At 47.2% G+C, this 22,187-nt stretch overlaps 1 protein-coding gene across 1 annotated transcript in view; it reads left to right on the top strand.

The window, feature by feature from the left end:
- Nucleotides 1–13,732: 13,732 nt before the first annotated feature.
- EIF3E (eukaryotic translation initiation factor 3 subunit E) overlaps nt 13,733–22,187 on the top strand; it is a 121,688-nt gene continuing 113,233 nt past the window's right edge. The window contains exon 1 of the mRNA XM_082259909.1: nt 13,733–13,888. Coding sequence (XP_082116035.1) covers nt 13,799–13,888 — 90 coding nt within the window. The 5' untranslated portion in view covers nt 13,733–13,798. The remainder of the gene's footprint in view (nt 13,889–22,187) is intronic.

The raw sequence follows: 22,187 nt of genomic DNA, 5'->3' as shown, positions 1-22,187 counted from the left end.
TGTGGTTCAGCAGGGACCGGCTGAATTTTGATTCAAGTGTGGGCATTGTGGGTGAACAGAAGGAGATCTGAGGATCAACTTCTGCTCTACCTTCCTACCGCTTACCCGTAAAATCCTTTTCTTGGAGTACATCATGGGACACAGAGCAGCCATAATAATTGCTATCTGGGTTATACGCCACCTATAGGTGAATGGACACTGGCAACTAAAAAGACAGGAAGTCCCCCTCTATTTAACCCTCCCATACAGGAAGTCCCCCTCTATTTAACCCTCCCATACAGGAAGTACCTCAGTTTTGTAGCAAGCAATAAACTTCCCAGACAAGAGGGGAGAGACCTCTGTGTCCCATGGTGTAGAAAAAATCCAATTTTATTTATCGTACATCACGGGACACAGATCAGCCATAATAATTACTATCTCGGATGCCTCAAAGCAATGCACTTGAGGGGAGGGGGACACTGAATATCAAAACCGCCATCAGACTGAAAAGATCGACATAACTGCCTGCAGGACACTGCGGCCAAATGCAGAATCCTCTTGGGCCCTAACACTCACCTGATAAAATCTAGTGAATGCATGTACTGAAGACCAAGTAGCGGCCCTGCAAATCTGAGCCATAGAAGTTTGATGGCGAACTGCCCATGAAGCACCTACTCTTCTGGTAGAGTGTGCCTTTATCTGAAAAGGTGGAATTTTCCCCTTTAAACCATACACCTGGATAATAACCTAGCGAATCCACTGAGAAATCATAGACCTAGATGCTGCCTGCCCTTTCCTGGGCCCTTCTGGCACCACAAACAAAAAAAATCGGTCTTCCGAATCTGAGCTGACATCTTCGAATAGACAACCAATTTTTAAGAAAAGATGGGGCTTTGCGGGCCAGTGGGAGGAGGAAGATCATATAACAAATTTTCTAAAATATCACTTTATTGTACATAATTAAAATTGGTACAACACATGGGAATGGCTACCCATGTCTGATATATATAAAATAAACAACCACAACAAAAAACGCAAATGTAGAAATACTTCCCATATTGGAATGCCGATAACTTAATATCAGGAGATGATGTTTGGGGTCTCAGATGGAGCACGGTCTAGGGGTCCCTAGCAAGCCGACGCGTTCCGCACGAGGCTTCCTCAGGGCCAGAGAGACCAGGACAGGCCGATATTTCTACAAATTACATATAATAGTTAATATACAAAAACATCACCAACAACATTGAGTATTTATTTTTTATATACTGACAGTGACAGAAATTTTATCCTGTAGTCTCCTCTCCCCAGTCCACACATGTCTGACTTCTCCTGTGATCCCCATCCCGACAGCACTCCCACTTTTGACTCCTCTCCAGACCCCCTCAGAGACTGCAGACATGATAAAAGACAAGAGATGGTCAGAGATTACGGACATGATAGAAGAGATGGTTAGAGGCTGTGGACATGGTACAGGAGGTGGTCAGAGGCTGTGGACATGGTACAGGAGATTTTCAAAGGCTGTGGACATGATACAGGAGGTGGTCAGTGGATGAGGACATGGTACAGGCAATTTTCAAAGGCTGTGGACATGGTACAGGAGGCGGTCAGAGGCTGTGGACATGGTGCAGGAGATTTTCAAAGGCTGTGGACATGATACAGGAGGTGGTCAGAGGATGCGGACATGGTACAGGCAATTTTCAAAGGCTGTGGTCATGGTACAGGAGGTGGTTAGAGGCTGCGGACATGATACAGGAGGTGGTCAAAGGCTGCAGACATGGTACATGAGATGGTCAAAGGCTGCAGACATGGTAGAAGAGATGGTCAGAGACTGCGGACATGGTAGAAGAGATGGTCAGAGACTGCGGACATGATACAAGAGATGGTCAGAGACTGCGGACATGATACAAGAGAAGGTCAGAGACTGCGGACATGATAGAAGAGCACTAGGGGGGGCCGGAGAGCACAGGGGAAGCAGAGAGCACTGGAGGAGTTGAAGGGCATGGGGGGGGATAGAGAGAATTAAGGGGGGGTTTGGAAAGCATTGCAGGGGGGTTGGAAGGTGCAGGGGGGTGGAGAGCACTGGGGGGGGGGCAGGCAGGGAAAACCAGGGGGATGGAGAGCACAGGGGGAGGGGGGAACTGGAGAGCACTGTCTGGGGGGAAATGGAAATCACTGAGGGGGGAGCCAGGGAACACAGGGGGGTGGAGAGCACTAGGGGAGCCAGACTAAGAGCACGTTGGGGGCTAAGAGCACGGGGGGAGGTAAAGAGCACTGGGGGGGGCTAAAGAGCACTGGGGGGGTTAATAGCACTGAGGGGGTGGGGTTAGTAGCACTGAGAGGGTGGGGTTAATAGCACTGAGGGGGGGTTAACAGCACTGAGGGGGGGGGTTAACAGCACTGAGGAGGGGGGTTAATAGCACTGAGGGCGGCTAAAGAGCACTGAGGGGGGCCAGCAAAGGAAGTTTTATAGGAGGGGGATGGGGCAGCTGCATATAGATGAATTGAACTTTCCATATTCCTAGTGCAGCTTCTGAGAGGAGGAGTAACAAGAATTCAGCGACATGAGGCATGAGGAATATGGAAAGTTCAATTCATCTCTATGCAGCTGTCACATCCCATCCCCCTCCTATCCAGCACAAAAGAGACTCCTCAGGCATTCTCACTGACCTTCTTCCTGCCGCTGCAGCTGCCTTCTTCACACGGAGATGTGGGTGGCCTGACGGACACCAGCCTGACTCCCCCCCAGTGCGGAGATGCGGGCGGCCCGGCAGACACCGGCCTGACACCCCCCAGTGCACGCGCCCCCCCCGCCGGTACGCCCCTGAGAGCGGGTCAGTAAGTGCACTATTTCTCAGTTTCAGGTTTCAGCGGATCAATCCACCGCAGAGTTCCCAGCTTGTCACGGTCTATTCATATTGAAGAGACCAGTGACCAGGCTTCAGCTGTGCAGCGCGCTGCTGCAGATTAATCCGCCTAAACCCGAAACAGAGAAAATAGTCCACTTACTGTCCCCCGCTCCCATGGAATACAGGGGGCCCGGAGACATATTTTCTAAATTAAATAGTTGTACAACAAAATTCCATGACTTTTCCAAAACTTAGTGGGTTTACTCATTTTCCAGGACTTTTCCAGGCCTGGAAAGTGTCATGTCAAAATCCCATGACTTTTCCAGGATTTTAATGACCGTACGAACCCTGTTCCAACAACCCCTGTATCACGTCCGCAGTGTCCAACAACCCCTCTATCACGTCCGCAGTGTCCAACAACCCCTGTATCACGTCCGTAGTGTCCAACAACCCCTGTATCACTTCCGCAGTGTCCAACAACCCCTCTATCACGTCCACAGTGTCCAACAACCCCTCTATCACGTCCGCAGTGTCCAACAACCCCTGTATCACGTCCGCAGTGTCCAACAACCCCTGTATCACGTCCGCAGTGACCAACAACCCCTGTATCACGTCCGCAGTGTCCAACAACCCCTGTATCATATCCGCAGTTTCCAACAACCCCTGTATCACGTACGCAGTCTCCAACAACCCCTGTATCATATCCACAGTCTCCAACAACCCCTGTATCACGTCCGCAGGCTCCAACAACCCCTGTATCACGTCCGCAGGCTCCAACAACCCCTGTATCACGTCCGCAGTGTCCAACAACCCCTGTATCACGTCCGCAATGACCAACAACCCCTGCATCACATCCGCAGTGTCCAAGAACCCCTGTATCACGTCTGCAGTGTCCAAGAACCCCTGTATCACGTCGGCAGTGTCCAACAACCCCTGTATCATATCCGCAGTTTCCAACAACCCCTGTATCACGTCCGCAGTCTCCAACAACCCCTGTATCATATCCGCAGTCTCCAACAACCCCTGTATCACGTCCGCAGGCTCCAACAACCCCTGTATCATGTCCGCAGTCTCTGACAGTCTCTTGTATTATGCCTGCAGTCTCTGACAGTCTCTTGTATCATGTCCACAGTGTCTGACCATCTCTTGTACGACGATCTTGTATGTCACTGACTGCAGCACTCCCCAACCCATGCTCTGCTTTACACACTCCTGCACTATCAATTCATCTCTATGCAGCTGTCACATCCCATCCCCCTCCTATCCAGCACAAAAGAGACTCCTCAGGCATTCAACAACCCCTGTATCACGTCTGCAGTGACCAACAACCCCTGTATCACGTCCGCAGTGTCCAACAACCCCTGTATCATATCCGCAGTTTCCAACAACCCCTGTATCACGTACGCAGTCTCCAACAACCCCTGTATCATATCCACAGTCTCCAACAACCCCTGTATCACGTCCGCAGGCTCCAACAACCCCTGTATCACGTCCGCAGGCTCCAAAAACCCCTGTATCACGTCCGCAGTGTCCAACAACCCCTGTATCACGTCCGCAATGACCAACAACCCCTGCATCACATCCACAGTGTCCAAGAACCCCTGTATCACGTCTGCAGTGTCCAAGAACCCCTGTATCACGTCGGCAGTGTCCAACAACCCCTGTATCATATCCGCAGTTTCCAACAACCCCTGTATCACGTCCGCAGTCTCCAACAACCCCTGTATCATATCCGCAGTCTCCAACAACCCCTGTATCACGTCCGCAGGCTCCAACAACCCCTGTATCATGTCTGCAGTCTCTGACAGTCTCTTGTATTATGCCTGCAGTCTCTGACAGTCTCTTGTATCATGTCCACAGTGTCTGACCATCTCTTGTACGACAATCTTGTATGTCACTGACTGCAGCACTCCCCAACCCATGCTCTGCTTTACACACTCCTGCACTATATAGACAATACTGTAGATTATATACTTCTCACCAAAGTCTTTAGTGTCTCAACAGTTGCTGGTTGCTATGCAGCTCCTGATTATTTTAATGAAGTTCTTCTTTAGGTAGGCTCAGACAAAGCAATTAAACCATATTTTATAAGTACAAGGAAGCCGGAGTTTTGTTTAAACTTATCCCTTAAGCTCCTCCCACTGATCACGCCCAAAATGTACCGCATCGTAGCGTGCCGCAGGTCTTTTCACTCCTCCAGTGTCCCTCATTCTGAAGTTCAAAAGTTGGGAGTTATGCCTAATGAAGAAAAAGACTTTAGAAATCTCTAGAGGAGGTAATTTAAATCCAGACCGAACCATTTAAGTGAGAGACTGAATTAACAATCTCTGAGACTGAGAGGCCGAGAATGGCTCCTCAGACTCTGATTCCCCAGAAATTGAATCCTCAGCTTGACCTTCTTCTAAACCATTTACAGCTACTTCTTCCACATCCTCTGCCCAATGCCGAACTAAAGTGGGGGGGGGGGCTCAGGTAATGGGGGATCTGTCACATTTCCTCCCTCCTTGTGATACTGAAGCAATCATGCCAGCAATTTTTTCCTCAAGGCCGGCTAAAGCTGACGACATATCGTCCTTAGTGACATAGGCTGAGACAAACACTAGATGTGGCTACTATGCCTGACAACCGTAATGGCTCAGATTGGCCAATCGCCTCTCAGGGGAGGTTAACACAAAGGATGCATGGCTAGGATCTTCCAATCCTGACGGCGGCACACTTGTGCCCCTTCCCGCTGTGCCCCCGCAATCCTTTTCCCAGGGGACATTGGGGGTACTACTTTAGTGTACCCAAAGCTTGTGTCAAGCTGTAACAGCTTATCACATACACAGCACAGTACCCCCACAGTAACAGAACCTGTCAGTGCCTGCATTCACCCACAGTTGCTCTGTGTACCATCCAGCTTCTGTCAGAAGATCACATCGCCGGAAACACTCCTCAAATGCTGCGCCGTCTCTGCCCCTTTACTGCACCTATGCGGTGTGCTACGTGCACGTCTGCTCGCCACGTGCACGCTCAATGGATCATGGACACGCCCCCCCCTGCTCCACGCTCATGCATGAAAAATAGGGCCGTACTTGAATCCTATAGCACGGCAGGGAATGGGTACCTAAGGCGCTCCCTGCAATCTGTGCCACAGAGTGTAAGCGGATGCGCGGGTGGGATATTTTAGACCTGCTGCATGCCAGGCTTCAGAAGTGTTGGCTTGTGCAGAAAAAATGTGAGGCATTTAAGGTATGCATACCACAGCTGAATACATATCACTGCCCTCTAGTGGAGACATAAAAACATGGCACCCGGTATCTGTCAAATTTCATTGGTAACAGTGCATCATATTTAAAGTAAACTTACCAATTCTGCCGCAGGACGCTGCATATAGCTAGAATCAAATCTTCACCCATCACGGTGGGTCCTGTCACTTGTGGACCTTCAAGGACTGGGTCCTCCTATAATCTTGGGGCCACTCCCTTTGACCTGTAGGGCACCCTGCTGGATCGCCTTTGGATTCAGTCTTCCCAAGGGTCTGGATCCCAGGGTCCAGCGCCCGAAAGGGTCAAAATTACAGGCAATACCTTGCAGTCTTCCTCATCCGAGGCTCAGGTACCATCCTTTTAGTCTTCCACTTTTGCCTGGATCTGATTGCCAATTGTTAGCATACAAGGTTTGTATTTAATCAGCAACAACCACTGTATGTCATTGCTGTGTGCCTATTACATTGTATGACCACTAGATGGCAGTGTTACATTTGTGAGTTCATGTTTTGTCTATGCCTCAAAAGAGTAATAAAAAGTATAGTTCCTGCTCCGAAAGAAAAGCAGCGTTCAGTGAAACAACAGACTGTCTGTCTGTACTTTGTTTAGCCCCAAAAGGTTATATCTAACAGGTTATGGGCCCAGGACATGTTACAGAAGCCCAGGATATAATACAGATTACCCCTGGATATAGCCAGATACAGTGAGCTAAAGCAAGTGAGTACAGGAGACAGCAATAGAAAGACAAACAGCAGAAATGGCTGCTGCCATCCCCTCAGCAAAGTTCTCCATTGCAAATCTGACAAATCAGAACTACCAATCTTGGAAATTCAAGATGAAAATGCTGCTTATAAGAGAAGGTACGTGGAAATGTATAAATGAATCAAGACCTGCACAGCCCACAGAGGAGTGGTTAGACAGAGATCAGAAAGCACAGAGCACGATCTCCCTGTGCTTAGATGATGATCAAATCATACATATATGTAACTGTCAGACTGCTAAAGACATGTGGGAAGAGTTACAGAAAGCACATGAAAGAGTTAATCTCAGCAATAAACTGTATTTAATCAGAAAGCTCTATCAAACTAAGCTACAGAAAGACCAGGACATGCAGGACTATATAAGACAGACCTTAGAGATGGTGGAGAGACTGAGAGGGATTGGAGAAGAGATAAAAGATTTCCATGTTGCAGCGCTGTTATTAAGTGGACTTCCTGAAAGTTATGAGACACTTGTCACAGCACTAGATGCACGTCCAGATGATGATCTGACACTGGAATATGTTAAAGGCAATCTTGTGGATGAATACAAGCGCAAAACTGAAAGCATGAGTAATGTGAGTGTGTGTTCAGAGACAGCTTTAAAGACAAAATTCAAAAATAAACACAGTAACGTGCAGCTAGAAAAGCGGGAATGCTTTGTGTGCAAGAAACCAGGACACCTAAAAGCAGATTGTAGAATCTGGAAAGCTAGAATGCAAAAACAAAGTGCATTACAACAAGTTAAGAATGTCATAGAAACAAAGGAGTATGCATTCGGATCCAAAAATGGTGTCACCTCTGTGCAAGCATGGTGTGTGGACTCAGTCTCAGTCTCAGACTCAGGTGCTACAAGTCACATGACAAATGACTGAAGTTTCTTCACTCAGCTTGATGAAAGCAAAACAGAAGGGATAACTACAGCTAATGGACAATTTATGAAATCAGTGGGAATAGGAGATGGCTTTCTATACTGTCCTATCTCTCCAGATATCACTAAAAAGATCCATATGAGGAATGTTCTGTATGTGCCAGATCTTGAAAGCAACCTTTTGTCTGTAAAGAAACTCACTAACCAAGGCAATGTAGTCACATTTCAGGGTGACAGTTGTATCATAACAAAAGAGGATTGCTTGCTTGCAAAGGCTAAAATCATAGATGAACTGTATCAGCTGAACTGCAGTGAAATGGTTAAAATAGCCAAAGAGGATAAACATTCAAACTGCATCCCCACTTGGCACAGACGATTGGGGCACAGAAATTCTCATACAATAAAGAAAATAGTTGAGAATAACTATGCAAGTGGTATTAAGATTAATCCATGTGATCACATAATGATTTGTACCAGCTGTATTAAAGGAAAAATGGCAAGTGCACCTTTTCCCAAGCAGACCAACAGCAAATCCCAAAAACCTCTGGACTTAATACATTCGGATCTTTGTGGTCCAATGAAAACTATGACTCCAGGAAAGAAAAAATACTTCCTGACCCTTATTGATGATTACTCCAGGTATACCACAGTATTTCTACTTCACAATAAAGATGAAGTGCCAGAGAAATTAGAAGAGTATCTCGCTCAAGTAAATAATATTTTTGGTGGAATGCCCAGAGTACTACGAACAGATAATGGCTCAGAATATACAAGTGGTAAAACACAAGCCATTCTCAGGAAGCATGGAATTATGTTCCAGACAACAGTTCCATATAACCCAGAGCAAAATGGAGTTGCAGAGAGAATGAACCGCACACTGTGTGAAAGTGGGAGGAGCATGCTATTTGATGCTGATATGCCAACTACATACTGGGGAGAAGCTATCACAACTGCATGTTATCTTCAAAATCGTTTGCCGGGAAAAGCAACAACAAAAACTCCATATGAACTGTGGAACAAAAGGAAACCAGATTTAAGACACATCAGAATTTTTGGAAGTAAAGCCTATGTACACATTCCAAAAGAAAAACGTACAAAATGGGATGCATGTGCAAAAGAAGGTGTGCTTGTGGGGTACAGTGAATCTCAAAAAGGATACAGGATTTTACATCAAGACACGAACAAAGTAACAGTCAGCAGAAGTGTGATTATTGATGAAAGTTCTGTGTGCTCAAAGTTTGAACAACAGACTCAAACTTTTCAAACTGAGAAAGAATCAACATCAGTCACTCAAGAAAATAAGGAAAGTGATACAGAAATAGAAATAACTGCAGAAGAATCAAAACCTCAAACTGAACCAGAAATACCTTCAGTCAGAAAATCAACCAGAATCAATGAAGGTGTTCCAGCTGAACGTTTATCTTACATAGCTCGCAGAGCTGTTCAAACTGAACCAGGTTCATGGAAAGAGATGCAGAAACTGCCAATGCATGAGAAACAAGTATGGTATAAAGCCGCTGATGAAGAAATGACACCACTCAAAGATCTCCAGACATGGACACTTTCAGAGCTACCTCAAGGTAAACATGCCATAGGATGTAAATGGGTTTTTAAAACCAAATGTAACTCTGAAGGGAAAGTCTGTCGGTACAAGGCAAGGCTGGTTGCTAAAGGTTACTTACAGAAGTTCGGTGAGGACTATGATGCTACTTTTGCTCCAGTTGCTAAACAAAGTACTTTCAGAACACTAATGACAGTGGCTGCCATGCGTACAATGATTGTGAAACATCACGATATTAAGACAGCTTTTCTTAATGGTGATATTGAAGAAGAAATTTACATGTCACAGCCAGAAGGATATTTGAAAAAGGGACAAGAGCATCTTGTCTGCAAGTTGAATAAATCTCTTTATGGCCTTAAACAATCAGCTCGAGCATGGAACCTGAAAATTAATCAAGTTCTACTAAATGAAGGATTTACAAGAAGTAAAGCTGATCCGTGCCTATATGCTAAACAAGTAGACACTGAGTGGATGTATCTGCTAATTTATGTAGATGACCTGATCATTGCTCACAAAAACGACAATGAAATTGCAAAGTTAACAGGGGTACTCAACAAGCACTTTGAAACTAAAGACCTAGGTGAAGTGACATATTATCTTGGAATTGACATCCAGCGTGAGAAAGATGTAAGTTTCCTGTTGAATCAGAGTGCAAAAATTGAATCTATTCTTCAGCAATTCAATATGACAGAGGCGAAAGGAGCAAGCACACCTATGGATACAGTCTATCCAAAGTTAGAAGGAGAAGATGATCTTCTCACATCCAATGAACAATACAGACAAGCAGTGGGGGCACTTCTCTACATTGCAACCACTACATGTCCAGACATTGCAGCCAGCATGTCTCTTCTTTGCATGCGAGTTGATAAACCACGTCAAAGAGACTGGAATGCGATCAAAAGAGTTATGAGATATCTGAAACAGACAAAAGACTTAAATTTGAAACTATCAGCAAGTGGTGGTTTAAACCTCGTGGGATATGTGGACTCCGATTGGGCAGGTGATCGCAGCACACGCAAATCCACAAGTGGTTACTTATTAAAATTGGGAGACAGTCCTATATCATGGTCCAGCAAGAAACAGATGTCAGTGGCATTGTCCTCTACAGAAGCTGAATACATATCTGCAGCTTATGCCAGTCAAGAAGTTGTGTGGTTACAGCAATTACTCAAGGATCTCGGAGAAGCAACATCAGAACCTACCGTCTTATTTGAGGATAATCAGGCTTGCATTAAGCTTGCAACAAGTGAGAAAATTAATGGAAGAACCAAGCACATCGATGTCAGACATCATTACATTCATGACTTAGTTGATCAGAAAGTGATTGTACTTGTGTATTGTGAGTCGGAAAAAATGATTGCTGATGCTTTGACAAAGCCACTAGCTAGAACCAGATTTGTGGATCTTAGATCAGAAATGGGATTGACATAGATAGTAGTTGTTGAGTGGGGATGTTAGCATACAAGGTTTGTATTTAATCAGCAACAACCACTGTATGTCATTGCTGTGTGCCTATTACATTGTATGACCACTAGATGGCAGTGTTACATTTGTGAGTTCATGTTTTGTCTATGCCTCAAAAGAGTAATAAAAAGTATAGTTCCTGCTCCGAAAGAAAAGCAGCGTTCAGTGAAACAACAGACTGTCTGCCTGTACTTTGTTTAGCCCCAAAAGGTTATATCTAACACCAATCCCCTTGGATCCTGCAAGATCTTATCCGGGACTGTAGCATAATCTTAAAATATGGAGAGCTTCTCCAACCATGGCCCATCACCTTTAAGACACTGGCCAAAAACGGAGGGGTTATATAGAGGGGGACTTCCTATCTTTTTTAGTTGCCAGTGTCCATTCACCTTTTAGGTGGCGTACAACCCAGATAGTAATTATTATGGCTGCTCTGTGTCCCGTGATGTACGATAAAAAAAATAATTTTTTTTTTGTTTTTTTTTTTTAAAACAAATAGAAAATCAACGCATTGCGTTGCGATAAAAAAATTTCCATTCGATCAGCACTGCAGGCTGCAGAATGCACTGACTCAGCGGGCAGAATTCCCGCATCCACACGGAGCTTGTAGATGGGGAAATCATTTTCTTTGGTTAACCCTTTGGTTGAATAAAAAAAAACTGACTAATGCATGGGCTGCCTAATTCCCAGCAGTCACTCGTTCAGCCACAGGAAATGACAGCAATATCTTGTGTCTTTCTAGAATTAAAGTACACAGGGCTATGGAATTCCAGCCTGTCACATGGAATGAACTACACGCTCCTTCTTACCCAAGACTGCCTTGGTATGTTGTCTATAAACCAAGGGGCGCAAAAGCATAGGAAATGTAAGAACTGTATATGCATCTGTGGAGGACTACAATAAAGTGATCCTGTTGCTTTGCCTCGAAAAGCCAAACAGGTTTGTTTTTAAGCTTAATTGAACAAGCTAAAGTTAGAAGCTGATTGGCTATCATGACAGACTGCACCACATCCTGAGTGCTCCAGTTTTAGTAAATCCCTCCCACGGTGTCTATTCTAACATTTCTGGTGGTTGTCTTTAAGGGTCTCCAGATGATCAACAAAAAAGGTGGCAAAGTGGTGTAGTGGTTAGCACTTTCACCTAGCAGCAAGAGGGTTACTGGTTTGAATCCCAACCACGACATTACCTGTCTGGAGTTTGCATGTTCTCCCTGTGCCTGCGTGGGTTTCCTCCCACACTCCAAACACATGCTGATAGGTTAATTGGATCCCTTATAAGAAAAAAAAAAAAAAAATTGGCCCTATTGTGTATGTATGTGAGTTAGGGACCTTAGATTGTAAGCTCCTTGAGGGCAGGGACTGATGTGAATGTGCAATGTATATGTAAAGCGCTGCGTAAATTGACAGCGCTATACAAGTACCTTAAATAAAATAAAATAAATAAATAAATAAAGAACAGGAGCGGTGTTCTGCCGAAAACTCCAACCTGCCGAATTCTCTGATGACGTACACCAGGAATAATTGGAGATTTCCACTACTTGGTGTTTTCACACAACACCGGCAGCCTATACACTCCAGTAGATGCTATAATTTGTGCAGATTGTTAGTCTGCCCGCTAGTAACCAAAAACATGGCCACCTCCAAGGTGGCGACAACTAGTGGGCAGACTAACAATCTGAAAAAACATCAAAACACCAAGTGGTAGAAATCTCCAATTATTCATAGTGTACACTATGTTATTGTTTTTTTCATTGGCGATACCGATATTTTAGGTCATCGCGTATCGGCCGATATGGGCTGATATTTTCGTAGACCCCAAACCCCTCCTCTGCACTTAAAGGATTTAAAACCCCAAGTGTGGTTGTTTTGAATGTTGTCATTTTTTTTAACCTGACGCCAGTACCCGGAAGTGATGTCATGACATAACTTCCGGGTTTTTTCATGGAGACCCGATCAGAGCCGAATGCAGCTTTGATCGGGTCTTTGGCGGTCCTGCAGGCTGGTTGCCCGGGTCTCCCGGTGGGATGGGAGACCTGGGCGAGCCGCGGAAGGTGGCGGGAGGGATGGGGGGATTTCCCCTCCCGCTCCTTGTAATGACAGCCGAGAGGCTTCTCAGCTGCATCGGTTGTCATTACAAGACAGCCGACTGTTGGCTATGGACGCCGGTACCGGGGTGAGGCCTCTAGCTGCAGGCATCACTCTGATACAAGCACTTTCTGAAATATCGGCAATATCGGTAACCTTGGTGGCCGATTCCGATATATCGGGGAAAGTGCAGATTGGCCCTTGATATATCGGCTTTGCCGATAATCGGTCGATCCCTACTGTACACTCACCGGAAGTAACGTCGTTAGAGAAATCGGCAAGTTGGAGATTTCGACAGAACAGCGGCCGATCCATAAGGGGCGCAGGGGCACCGCCCCCCTAGTTTGAAGAAAGAAAGAAAGAAAGAAAGAAAGAAAGAAAGAAAGAAAGAAAGATCAGACCAAAATGAGGGACAAATGAGGAGGAAATAGGGACAGAGGGACTTCCAAATCAGGGATCAGTCTCCAAAAATCAGGGAGAGTTGGGAGCTATGCTTATTATAAACAAGATAAATAGAGAGGGTGAATCTCAATAATGGGGACACAGACAGTAAAAAAAAAACCTGACAGGTGTTCTAATCTCTCTCCACTCTGTCCAAAACTATAATAAAAAGTTTAGTCTTCAGTTTTATGATAATTCCTATATATTCTATAGAATATAAGTAAAAAAAATAGTTTTGCTAATACATACACTTCAAAGTATATAAATAAGGATTTCTCATCGGTGAGATCTTTATTTTTATAAGCTGCCCGTCCTGCTGCTCCCGCTGAGTGATGTGACTCCAGTATGGCCCCCAGGGGGTGAAGACTCTCAGTGTTTATATATTTTATCCTCTAGTGCTCGCTGATGACCCCCCCGCCCCCTCTAGCGGCGATCGCTTAGTCACGCCTTTTTTGTTCTTTCCTCCACACATGGCTTCTACAGTGTTCGTGTAATAAAGTTTTCCGCCTTTGAATCCCTCTTCCCTTCACGCCGCCGGCAGCCACCATGGCGGACTACGATCTCACCACCAGGATCGCTCACTTTCTGGACCGGCACCTGGTCTTCCCGCTGCTCGAGTTCCTCTCAGTGAAAGAGGTGAGTGATAGGAGAGAGAGAGGGGGAGATATATAGGGGGGAGAGGGGAGGCCGCGGCCTGCAGGCTGAGTCTGCCATATGAATGAGGAGAGGCGCCATGTTGGGCCTGGGGAGGGGTACAGCCGGGTCTATCATATTTGTGGGGTGTATATTGGAGGCCTGTGATTGGCTGGGGGCAGAGCCACAGACAGTTCAGTGTGCAGAGGCCTATCTCATGGTGTGTCCTGTGCTGAGAGGCCAGAAAACCCTCACATCAGGCTGGGTGTGAGGCCTAACCTCTCTGCTTCTATCATAAGTCATCTGTGTGGTTCGCTTTTCAAAGCTGAATTCATAGGAGATGATGCTATCTCACCGCCTGTTTTCCCCCTGTGTTTTCATGAATAAACACACCGTGACTACAGGTGTTGTGGCCCCCCTTTACCGTTTTGCGGCCCCTTCCCCCCCCCCTTGTTGCGGCCCCTTCCCTTTCTCCCCCCCCTTGTTGCGGCCCCTTCCCTTTCTCCCCCCCCTTGTTGCGGCCCCTTCCCTTTCTCCCCCCCCCTTGTTGCGGCCCCTTCCCTTTCTCCCCCCCCCTTGTTGCGGCCCCTTCCCTTTCTCCCCCCCCCCCCTTGTTGCGGCTCCTTCCCTTTCTCCCCCCCCTTGTTGCGGCTCCTTCCCTTTCTCCCCCCCCCCCTTGTTGCTGCCCTTTCTCCCCCCCCCCTTGTTGCTGCCCTTTCTCCCCCCCCCCTTGTTGCTGCCCTTTCTCCCCCCCCTTGTTGCGGCCCTTTCTCTCCCCCCCTTGTTGCGGCCCTTTCTCCCCCCCCCCTTGTTGCGGCCCTTTCTCCCCCCCCCCCTTGTTGCGGCCCTTTCTCTCCCCCCCCCCCCTTGTTGCGGCCCTTTCTCCCCCCCCCCTTGTTGCGGCCCTTTCTCCCCCCCCCCTTGTTGCGGCCCTTTCTCCCCCCCCCCTGTTGCGGCCCTTTCTCCCCCCCCCCCTTGTTGCGGCCCTTTCTCCCCCCCCCCTTGTTGCGGCCCTTTCTCCCCCCCCCCCTTGTTGCGGCCCTTTCTCCCCCCCCCCTGTTGCGGCCCTTTCTCTCCCCCCCCCCTGTTGCGGCCCTTTCTCTCCCCCCCCCCTGTTGCGGCCCTTTCTCCCCCCCCCCCCTGTTGCGGCCCCTTCTCCCCCCCCCCCCCTTGTTGCGGCCCTTTCTCCCCCCCCCCCCCTTGTTGCGGCCCTTTCTCCCCCCCCCTTGTTGCGGCCCTTTCTCCCCCCCCCCCCTTGTTGCGGCCCTTTCTCCCCCCCCCCCCCTTGTTGCGGCCCTTTCTCCCCCCCCCCCCCTTGTTGCGGCCCTTTCTCCCCCCCCCCCCTTGTTGCGGCCCTTTCTCCCCCCCCCCCCTTGTTGCGGCCCTTTCTCCCCCCCCCCCCCTTGTTGCGGCCCTTTCTCCCCCCCCCCCCCCCCCTGTTGCGGCCCTTTCTCCCCCCCCCCCCCCTGTTGCGGCCCTTTCTCCCCCCCCCCCTGTTGCGGCCCTTTCTCCCCCCCCCCCTTGTTGCGGCCCTTTCTCCCCCCCCCCCCTTGTTGCGGCCCTTTCTCCCCCCCCCCCCCCTTGTTGCGGCCCTTTCTCCCCCCCCCCCCTTGTTGCGGCCCTTTCTCCCCCCCCCCCTTGTTGCGGGCCCCCCTTTCCCCTTGTGGCCCTTCGGTGGGCTTGTCACCTGCTGATTGTAACATGTTGGAGAGTTTTGTCCGCGGGTGCAAAGCATTGTGACTGAGGCGTGTGATCACCTCGCCCACCGCCAGCGCAGCCCTGAGCATTACTAAACAGAAAACCATCAGTGTCATCTATTGCAGATTACCAATCATTAGGTTTTTTAGGCTTTCTCCCCTCTGTTATCACCTGCTGATCTGCCCAGTGACACCCCTCCTGTATTAGGCTCGGCTCACACTGGGGTGATTAAGTGGCCTGACAAGTTGTGTTCCATTGAGTGCTGTAGTGACTGTTCTAATCGGAGCGACTCAAAAAGAAGCTTCCTGCACTGCTTGGGGGGGGACTTCGGAGCGACTTGCATTGACTTCTGTTAAAGTTTGCATGTCGCGTCGTACGGGGCAGCTTCAGAGTCAGGAGAATTTGAAGCTGCCCCAGTGTGAGCCGGTGCCTAAGAGTGCCTCTGATCTGTATGGAGGAGCACAGGGCGCACCTTTGGACAGCAGCGCTGTTGGTCTAGGGCAGGGGTGGGGAACCTTTTTTCTGCGAAGGGCCATTTGGGTATTTATGAAATCATTCGGGGGCCGTACAAAATTATCAACTTAAAAATGTGCCTGTTATATTTGGTCAAACATTTAATTAACTCACCCCTAATGTGATGGCTGCAACTGCTTCTCTTAGGTGAGGTGAGTGATGTTAGCTGGTATTGATGATGTTGCTACTCGCAACTGGTTTTCCAGGTTTGTGTCGGTCAGTCTGGAGCGCAGTCGACTTTGTGGTGATAAGTTTTGAAAAGAACTGCTGGCGGGTAATGCTGGTGGGTATAGCTGGCTGGTACTGCTGGTGGGTACAGCTGTGGGTACTGCTGGCTCAGGCTGGTACTGCTGGCTTGTACTGTGCTGTGGGTACTGCTGGCTCAGGCTGGTACTGCTGTGGGTATTGCTGATTCAGGCTGATACTGTGCTGTAGGTACTGTGCTGTGGGTACTGCTGGCTGGTACTGTGCTATGGGTACTGCTGGCTGGTACTGTGCTGTGGGTACTGCTGGCTGGTACTGTGCTGTGGGTACTGCTGGCTGGTACTGTGCTGTGGGTACTGCTGGCTGGTACTGTGCTGTGGGTACTGCTGGCTGGTACTGTGCTGTGGGTACTGCTGGCTGGTACTGTGCTGTGGGTACTGCTGGCTGGTACTGTGCTGTGGGTACTGCTGGCTGGTACTGTGCTGTGGGTACTGCTGGCTGGTACTGTGCTGTGGGTACTGCTGGCTGGTACTGTGCTGTGGGTACTGCTGGCTGGTACTGTGCTGTGGGTACTGCTGGCTGGTACTGTGCTGTGGGTACTGCTGGCTGGTACTGTGCTGTGGGTACTGCTGGCTGGTACTGTGCTGTGGGTACTGCTGGCTGGTACTGTGCTGTGGGTACTGCTGGCTGGTACTGTGCTGTGGGTACTGCTGGCTGGTACTGTGCTGTGGGTACTGCTGGCTGGTACTGTGCTGTGGGTACTGCTGGCTGGTACTGTGCTGTGGGTACTGCTGGCTGGTACTGTGCTGTGGGTACTGCTGGCTGGTACTGTGCTGTGGGTACTACTGGTTCTGCTGTGGGTACTGCTGTGGGTACTACTGGTACTGTGCTGTAGGTACTGCTGGTTCTGGCTGGTACTGCTGTGGGTACTGCTGGCTCTGGTTGGTACTGCTGTGTGTGCTGCTGGCGGGAAATGCTGGCTAGCAGCGGCACCACGCTGGAGGAAGAGGCAATGTTTCCTGTATTGGTCACAGGCGGAGTGTATTTAATATCACTCTGCCTGTGACTCACTCAGACTGTGAGAACGGAGTCGGAACTATACAGGAAGCATTGGCTCCGTTCTGACAGATCAGCTGAGAACCACAGACTCAGCTGCATGGGGGGCCGGACCAAATGACTTTGAGGGCCGCATACGGCCCCCGGGACATAGGTTCCCCATCCCTGGTCTAGAGGGAGGTGGGTGTTGGATGTACTAGCAGATTTAGATACACTAACAAATTGAAGCCAAACTCCAGCTCACACTTTATAATCAGTTATAGCAAACAGTTTTCTCCTTTTGAAATGAAGGTATGGATAAAGGTGTTTTGTTTGCTGATCATGGTAAGCACCCCGTCCATGTTAATTGGCTTGTCTTAACCGGTTCCCAACCGCCTGTCAGTTTTACTGCGGTAGGCTGGCTCTCCTGTGTGAACCGACGTACCTCTACTTCAGACGCGTGCAGGGGGGCGTGCAAGCGCGTGCCGCTGTCAAACCACGGGGTCTGCGGCCACTATCGCTCCCCGCTGAGAGAGGACGGTCAGATTTTGTAAACACAGCCGACCATTCTCTCTGGAATGATCACAGAGCTCCTCTGATCCTTCTTTATAGGATCACAGGTCTCTCTAAACATTTCACAAGCCTCTCCCTCCACAGTTAGTAAACACTCCCCTAGGCTCACACTTAACCCTTTGATCGCACTTGAGTTAACCCCTTCCCTGCCAATGGCATTATTACAGTAACAGTGGATATTTTTTAGCACTGATTACTGTAGTAATGTCACTGGTCCTCCCAAAAGTGTTAATGTCAGGGGTCTGATCTGTATGCCGCAATGTCGCAGTCCCACTAAAAATCGCAGATCGCCGCCATTACTAGTAAATAAATAAAAAATAAAAATGACATAAATCTTTCCCCTAGTTTGTAGATGCAATAACTTTTGCGCAAACCAATCAATAAACGCTTATTGGGATTTTTTTAACTATAAATATGTAGCAGATTACAAATGGCCTGAAAGGATGAAAAATTTTGCTTTTTAAATTTTTTTTTTTTTTTTTTTTTGGAATGTTATGTAGCAGAATATGAAAAATATATTTTTCTTTCAGAATTGACACTTTTTTTTGTTTATAGCGCAAAAAATAAAAATCGCACAGGTGAACAAAAACCACCAAAAGAAATCTCTATTTGTGGGGAAAAAAAGACATCAATTTTTTTTTGGTTACAGTGTCGCACGACTGCGCAATTTTCCATTAAAATAACGCAATGGCGAATCACAAAAAATGGCCTGGTCATTAAGGGGGGAAAATCCTTCCCGTCCAGAACTGGTTAAAGTAGAACTATAGGCAAAACATTTCTTTATTTTTTTCATTGTGGATGGAGCACGGGAGGGTTATAACCCCTGTCAGATAGTTTTTTTTTTTTTTTTGTCCACCATATGTATCCCTTTCCAGAGATTTCCTTCCAAATAAAGGGACCCCCCCCCCCCCAATTTACTTTTAGTGCTAGTTCACACTTGTGCGATGCGGGAAGGCTGCGAATATGCAGTGTGTTCCCGCATCGCATCCGCACATCTGGCAGTTCACACTGCCATATGCGATACGCTGGGGGTTTTAATTAAAAGTTGACACCCCCAGTTGCAATCGCATATCGCAGTGCTATCTGCAAGTACGTACAGAATCCGATTGCACAAGTGTGAACCACTATGCGATCCGATTCTGATGCGGCTCAAAAAAAGCCTCATGCGCGTGTTTGGTGCGGATACAGTGCAAATTCAGCCATACAAAGTGTATGGCTGAACTCGCATCCGCACATGAGATCGCATGTAATTGGGAGCAGTGCGCTCCGAATTACATGTGATCTCCGGAAACACGGAAGTGTGAACCGGCTCTTATTAGTGTCTCCATTGGAAGATTTCCTCTCTTGTTGTTCTGGGCACAACCCAAAATGTGGGATTTTCTGTCACGTTAATGATAATGGTAACCAGGACAAATAGAGAGGGTGGGAGAAAAGACCGGCACATTCTAAGTGCAGCTGTGTGACACGTTTTAATTCACATGATTAAAAAAATACAGAGGGAGATTAAAGCAGGCATGTAATAATGGTGGGGAGTCCTCAACATCGTGACAGAGCCGTGGGTTGGTGTGCCAGAGTCTGCAGGGCGCCATTGGTGTGCAGTGATTCCTGGTTCTGCTGGAACCGCACAGACGTGACGTCACCAACGCAAAGTTATGCGAGGAATAGGGCAGCAACGCATCTGTGGAGCATTGCTGCTTCTTCAGGCCACTTAGAAGGCGCTCGTCTTTTCTCCCTCTCTGCCCTTCGAGTCACTTCTTGCTCCTGGACACAGCAGTCACTACAGTGAGTATATACGTTTGACACCACCATACAATTATGGACTTTATTTATTAAATGTTATCATTCTGAGACTTTAGTCATCAGAAGCCCCTCCATTTTTCCCTGCATTGTGCTGTCAAATAGGGTGAATATTACAGTTTTTGTAAACTTTCACTGGTTAATTTTACCTATCGGTAAGTCTAAAATAAGAACTTACTTATAGGTACTGTAAATATCTTCTGAACTTGCACCGTTTAGGAGAAATTTACTGTATGCAGCCGATTTCATCATCTGTGCATGCATGGAAGAAACTGCCCCCCCATGCCATTCCTGCAGAGCCCTGTGCCGTGACCGGCAGCTCCCGTGGCTCTGACCAGTCACACAGCCGGAGTCCCTGGACCCAAGAGAAAGACGAGAGAAGATGGATGCGTCCTCCAGCGCTGACAACGCATTGATGGAGGGCTTCGTTTGCAGGTATGTTTCACATAATGTGCTAGTATGCGATGCATACTAGCACATTATGCCTTTACTTTGCAGGTCAGGAAAAAAAACAAAACCAACGGTTTACTTCCTTTTTAATGGGGACAGAAGTAACAATAAAAACATGAAGTGTTCTAACCCCTCTCCACTCAATCCAAAACTATAACAAAGTTATACTTAGTTAGTCTTAGTTACACTTAGATGCCTACAAAGAGTGAAACTAACCCCTAACACTGGAAGGAGGGGGGGATAATATGATCAGCTTTTATCCATTCATGTAAAACCTTTATCCCAAAAGGAAAAAAACTGTTTGCTCTAACTGATTATAAAGTGTGGGCTGGAGCTTGAATTTGTTAGTGTAGCTAAATCTGCTAATACATTTTCCTACCCCCAGAATGACTGCTGCTGTGCCCCCTGTGCTCCTCCATCCAGAGTTGTATCTCACTAATACAGGAGGTGTGTTACTGGCCAGATCACCAGGTGAAAACAGAGAAAAAGCCTAGAAAATGGCAATTATTACAGCCACCACACCTAATGCTGCCCTATTCCTCACATAACTTCGGGTTGGTGACGTTACGTCTGTGCGGTTCCAGCAGACCCAAGAAGCGCTGCACACCAATGGCGCCCTGCAGACTCTGGGACTCGGCTGCACACCAACCCATGCCTCTGTCTAGCAATGATGTTGAGGACTCACCACTGATATAATATGCCTGCTTTAATCTCGGTTTGTGAGTATTTAACATTTGAATTAAACGTGTCACACAGCTACACTTAGAATGTGCCGGTCTTTTATCCCACCCTCTCTATTTGTCCTGGTTACCATTATCATTGAAAGTGACAGAAAATCCCACATTTTGGGTTGTCCCCAGAAGAATAATAGAGAGGAAATCTTCCAATGGAGACACTAATAAAGGTAAACTAGGGGGTCCCTTTATTTGGAAGGAAATCTACGCAATGGGACACAGATGGTGAAAAAAAAATAATAATAATCTGATGGGTTACAACGCTCCCATACTCTATCCAAATTTTTTTTAAAAAGTTATGCCCAAGTTCTACTTTAGGACAAGCCATTTAACACTGACAAGGGTGCTTACCATAATCAGCTTTTCACTTGTATTGCTATCACAACATCTCTTGTGATAGCAATACATCATGACAGGTCTTCTTTATAGAGCGATCTGGAGTCAATAAGACCCCAAATCTCTCCTCAACCTTTTTAAAAGCAAAAGATCAGGAAAAAAAATCTTTTGCTTTAAGAAAAAATAAAAAGCCATGTACATGGCCCGAGAACCGGAAGTGACATCTCGGCATCGCTCCTGTCCTCCAAGGGCAAAGACCTGAGTGGTGGCCGTCTTCCCATTGCTTATCTCTATGGTAGGCTGGCGCCAGATGGTTTCCTGGGCTCAGCGATCGATAATGTAAGCCCAGGAACCACCCCTCCCACTGCTTCTAAAAGTGATCCTGCGGTGGATCAATTTTACTTCAAAGTCCGGGACATAAATAAATAAAATTCCAGGGTTGTAGCATCTAGCTGCAGCCATACCCCGGTATTTAATCTCAAATAATGTATTTTCCCAGTTAGGCGGTCAGCAAGTGGGTAAAACATTACATTTGGTATCCATTTGCTCAGGTAACCTCCTTTTTTTTTCTTTTTTTTTTTCAAGAAAATGTGGGTATTGTGTTTTTTTGCATTAAAGTTAACTAAAGTGTGTTTTTTTTTTTTTTTACAAAAATCTGCATTTGAAAAACTGCTGCGCAAATGGCATGTCATAAATTAATGCAGCACCTACCAATTTTATTTTCTAGGGCCACTGCAAAAAAAAAAAAAATTTAATGTGTGTGTGTGTGTATATATATATATATATATATATATATATATATATTAGGGGTTCTAAGTCAAAAGACAGTATGGATGGAAGGGGGGATTGGGGTCTTTTTAATCAGAGATTATAATGGCACCTGCCCCCATATGCAAACAATGGAAAGAATTCCAGCAAGGGCATAGACCTGTCCCTATAAAAGGGTCAAGACTACGTCCCTA

This window comes from Pelophylax lessonae, assembly GCF_965119305.1.
Source record: "Pelophylax lessonae genome assembly, chromosome: 5".
NCBI classification, from domain to species: domain Eukaryota; kingdom Metazoa; phylum Chordata; class Amphibia; order Anura; family Ranidae; genus Pelophylax; species Pelophylax lessonae.
This window is presented reverse-complemented; position numbering and strand designations above follow the sequence as displayed.